The 5,015-nt window shown below is 41.0% G+C and overlaps 1 protein-coding gene across 1 annotated transcript; it reads left to right on the top strand.

The window, feature by feature from the left end:
- Positions 1-795: 795 nt before the first annotated feature.
- Positions 796-1,954, top strand: LOC118477348 (FMRFamide receptor-like). Its single transcript, XM_035968587.1, has one exon. It carries the CDS (start codon positions 796-798, stop codon positions 1,912-1,914), a length of 1,119 nt encoding a protein of 372 aa, XP_035824480.1. The 3' UTR covers positions 1,915-1,954.
- The last annotated feature ends 3,061 nt before the right edge of the window (positions 1,955-5,015 follow it).

Raw genomic sequence — 5,015 nt, 5'->3', positions numbered from 1 at the left:
GTTGTTTGTTTGTTTTTTGTGTTTTTTTTCAATACAGTGTTATGGTTGTATTAGATCTATACCTTGTTGTTCAAAGCTGATGAAAGTATATTATATGAATATGGTTGACTTTTTCTCATGCAGGATATATCTGTACAATATTATAAAAGTATATGTCATCCTGTCTTTTATAAATCTTTCGTCCTGTCTCACATTATTGTTTCGTGTGTCTGTTAGTACAGGGGTGTGTGGTACAGAAGTCTATTGAACAGCGGCTTGGCTATTTGTCTATAGATCTAGATCTACTCAAAGTAACTGAGAGACATTCCCTTTGGGGACATTCTTTTTTTAAAAATAATATTAATTATCTCGCTTGGGAGGAAGGGGTATATACCTGTATTCGTAATAACAAATATTCTAAATCTTTCTGCGCCTGCTTTATTAATTTATATTTGTTAAAGAAAGTGATGTAGGCTTTTTACACCCCCATTAACACAATTTAGATGATATTGGGGGTGTTCTTTAACCATGCCTGTCAAGGCCAACCTGGACTGAGAGGGATACAGCATCCCTGTTGAGACACTGGGATATTCGATAAGAATCCTCTACACTCGGGAATCATACCCCTGTCTCCTGCGTACAACTGCGACAGCAAAGCAACTAAACTTAATACCACAGACGTCAATGACGAAGGGGATTTTTGTTTTCTTGTAGGGTTGGGGGGAGTCGGGAGAACAAATCTGACTTCTTTTTCATCTGTTTTATCTGTACCTTTACTGTTATGTCACGCAGGTCTGAACCAAAAAAAAATTGAGTATGGAAACCTCGAGCTCAAATCCAGAAAATAGCACGTCTCATTTTTTCGGCTCACCAAAAAGCACAGCGGGACTCATCATCGATCAGTCTCAGGAGGCATTCGAAGACATCGATGGCGCAACCCTTTCTCTCATCGACACGGTCATCAACTGCATCTTGATCAACATCGTCAGCTTCTTCGGAACCATCGGCAACGTTCTCAACATCATAGTCCTTGCCAGACACGGCTTCGCGGAGAGCACGACAATACTTCTGATGGCGGTCTCGGTAGCGGACCTTGTTTTCGTGTTCACGCTCTTCCTCAAGCGTATAATCTGTGTGGTGGCTCAAATAGATCCGGTCACTGCCATTATATTGGACGTAACAGTTACAGGGTATTTATGGATAGCCAATCGTTTTTTCGGACTATTTTCTTCCTCTCTGGTTGTGGCCATCTCTATAGAAAGATTTATCGCTGTGTATTTTCCATTTAAGGTTTCAACTTTGCTTTCGCCGAGAAATACTTTCATTATTGTTGGAGTTTTAGGAGTCTCCTGGGTGTTGCTTCTTGGTCCAATCTGGGGAATACAGGCTGTTGAATGGAGTTTTAACCCACAATTTAACATGACCTTGCCTGTGATAGTTTTCAGTCCTGAAGCTTACAAGAACTTGTATCAAATATTAGCTCTGAATTTCATCATAAGTGTTATCAGAGGCCCCATTTCGGTCGTTGTGATTCTAGTATGCTCCTTTGCCATCATCAGAAGACTCCGAAAAGCTACCCGAAAACGAAGCAAAATGACATCGTCAACAACTGAAGTCACAGACGTGAAAGTAGTAAAAATGCTCCTCATCGTTAGTCTAGTTTACGCTTCAATTGCCTTACCATTGGCGGCACCGTTTTTCCTTGTCTTTCTGGCTCCCAAATTTGTCAGTAAAGGAAACAATAATATGAGCAACCTTACTCTCGTGATGGAAACCTGCAACGACTTGCTCTACGTCATCAACGCCTCCATTAACTTTCTCATCTACGTCACAATGAGCAGCAAATTCTACAAGACATACATAGGGCTCTTTTCCTGCTGCAGAGGAAGAGCTAAGTTAAAGGACGGTCAACGTATAAACCAAATCGTCAAATAAGCGTTCATGTTTTGAAAGTTGGAGTCGAAGTTATTTTCATATCCGAATAAAGTTTGTTTTTTTAATTAGAATTCTATCTTTGGACATTTTTCCCCCTCAAATTTAAATGATCAAGGCTGTCTTAAAAAGACCGTTTCTAGTAATTGGATTAGCGGTACTTGAAATTGAGATGGACGACTAGTAGGCTTCGGGTTTGTAAAACTGACAGTGTAGCCAGAAATTATTTTAAATTTTGAAGTGGTCTCAGATAAACTGCAACACGTGTCTTCCCTCTTTTTTTAAAGCGGTGAGCACATTTTAACCTTGTATTCACGTAAGCAACGCTAATTTGCAAGAAAAGTCGTGCCTTGAAGTATGTGTACTTTTAGAGGTAGAGATCTCACATATTTTTTTATATTGCATAGGTCGTGGTGCAAATATCTCTTTAAATCAGCAATTTACAAACTGGCAACAACGTTTGTTTTGGTTGGGGGGGGGGGGAGTGTTGCTGCTACAGGTGCCGTTGCTTCTTCGATGAGTTTTCATAGCTCTCCAAACCAGGGACCGTCCTATCAAATACGGAGCTTACATTTGGTGCCCGACGCATAGATAACGTAAAATTTCTTTAAGATGGTTGAATGGGGATGTTCAACGTTTTTCACATAGATATATACGAAGAGGCGACGAGACTGGCAAGAATCGAAACTTTTCGAGGTTTTTTGTCTCAATATTTCCACACTCACCGGAGTTTGACGGACATAATATTTTATGTAGCGGTTATACATTACTTCTCTGTCGCACATAGAAGACCCGACTTCGCTTCCCGAGTGGAGAGAATGTTTGTCAGTACCCCAGTTTTACTGCAGGGACGTTGTATCCCTCTCAACCCGGGTTGGCCCCGACAGGCAAGGTCGAAGCCTGCCTCCTTAATTGTCTAAATTAATTGTATCGATTGGTGCGTTAAGTTCCATAAATAGATCAAAGCAAACGACTGCTGTCGGTGGTGTAACAGTAAAGCTCTCGGCCTTGCAAGAACCTCCCCCCTCCCCCCTCCCCCTCCAATAAAAATATTTTTAATAAGGTAATAAAACCCCTTTAAAAAACTTGAATCTGATTTCCTCGTTGGGGAAGTTAATTTTATCTATTCTCTCAGTCTGTTATTTAGTTATGATCTATCACACGGTAGCGCATAGGGAGAGCGTAAATAACGCTTGGATGCGTCAAAAGCTACCACAGAAGAACGCTACTCGCGGACGCTCGCCACTTGAGAACGGCATGCAAGATAAACCCAACCACCAATTCTTGGGAGGTATTTCATAACCATAATGAAAAAACAAAAGACTGTTCGAGACGAACCTTATCTGGCACAAACTGCTAGTGAAAGCTACAGAAAGGGAGAAATAAATCAACTCAAAATACTACAGAAACTAGAAACAAAACTACTGTTTCCAGCAACGTACATAAATAAATGTGTGTAGGTCTATGAATATGAATATTCTACGATTTTGTGACAAATGAACTCATAAATAAATACTTTTACGGCGACCACACCTTTTTTATGTGACGGTATAAAGTCCGCTACACGCACAGTAAATGTTTATCTAACGCCAAAGAAAGAAAATTCCCAAAACAGCTGAACGAATCTGACTACAATCAGGGCCTGTCACTTTACCTGCAGCGACTAGCGCTCTTGTGTGACAACCTGCTCACCCTCACCTCCCCCCCCCCTCCCCTCCTCTCCCACTCCAACTTGATAGGCAGCGTTCATCTAAAGTAAAGTTCCCCTTTGATCATTTTGACCGAAAGAAAAACGTCCTTTTAATTACATTTAACAATAGAGTTGAAAACAGCGTTCTTCCGAGATGCAAGCCCATCACATTTAACCCGAGCTGAAGCAGGCCGTCTGTTTGGATGATCTAATTGTTGTGCCGATCGAGACACAGTTTGTAATTTCATTACTATTACACCATTTCTTTTTCAAATGAGAGACATTGGAATATATATTTCTATTTTATAAAGGTAAAAAGTGTAGGTTGATCTAATTTGTGTCGATGGGGACACAGTTTGCAATTACATTACAGTTAGACCATTTCTTTTCTAAATACGAGACACAATAGTGCATTGGGGTTTTTTTTAAGTGGATCGTAAAGGGAGGCGATTGGTTGGGGTTGGTAGGGGGTGGGGCGGGAGCGTTAAGAGCTATCTCAACACTACTTGTTTTTCAATGAAAGCAAGAAAACCGAAATTTAAGCTCTATAAGAGGACACCAATATATTGTTGCTCCACATGCCCGAAAATTGATGAGAGCCTGGTCCGGCCTGTTATCACAGATATTATGTCAACGATTAAATCACTTAGCTTCAAATCTCCCAAAACAAGATTTTTGCAAAATGTATGAATCTGGCTTTTTTTTTTCAAAACATAACAATAGGTGTCTTTTTAATGTTGATGACAAAAAGTGTAAAGGGTTGACGAAACTGCGAAATGACAGAAGTTGAAGTTTTTGATTATTTTACTTTGTTTTGCTTTGCTTTGGGGTTTTTTTCGTGGTTTTTTGTTGTTTTATTTTTGTTTTGTTTTGTTGGGGGGGGGGGGGTTGGCTTTATCCATGAAGGCCAACAGTTGCAAACAGAAGCAACCTATGCGCAGTAACTAGAGAGGGATTAGTCTGTGGGAGGTCTTTGTCAATATGCCTACATTATTTCATAAACTACTGAGTGGGAATTTTTATTGCGAAAGTCTTGCGTACATGGGTAGTGCACAGAAAATATGCCGTGACTAATTGGTCTTGGGCTAGGTTTGTCTTGGAAGCACTCTCAGAGAGAAAGGGAGGGAGAGGGAGAGAGAGAAAGGGAGAGAGAGAGAGAGAGAGAGAGAGAGAGAGAGAGAGAGAGACAGAGACAGAGACAGAGACAGAGACAGAGACAGAGACAGAGACAGAGACAGAGACAGACAGACAGACAGAGAGAGAGACACAGAAAGAGAGAGAGAGAAGACAGAGAATGAGAGAGGGAGAGAGAGAGAGAGGAAGGGGGGGGGAGGGGAGGGGTGTATGCATCACGTTTGTCTGACCCTTTTTAACCAGGTGACGGTGATTGTGTGTGCTTGTTCTTGTGTGTGTG

This window comes from Aplysia californica, unplaced genomic scaffold (assembly GCF_000002075.1).
Source record: "Aplysia californica isolate F4 #8 unplaced genomic scaffold, AplCal3.0 scaffold00068, whole genome shotgun sequence".
Classification (NCBI taxonomy): Eukaryota; Metazoa; Mollusca; class Gastropoda; order Aplysiida; family Aplysiidae; genus Aplysia; species Aplysia californica.
The sequence above is the reverse complement of the archived record's forward strand: the minus strand, read 5'-3'. Positions and strand labels throughout refer to the sequence as shown.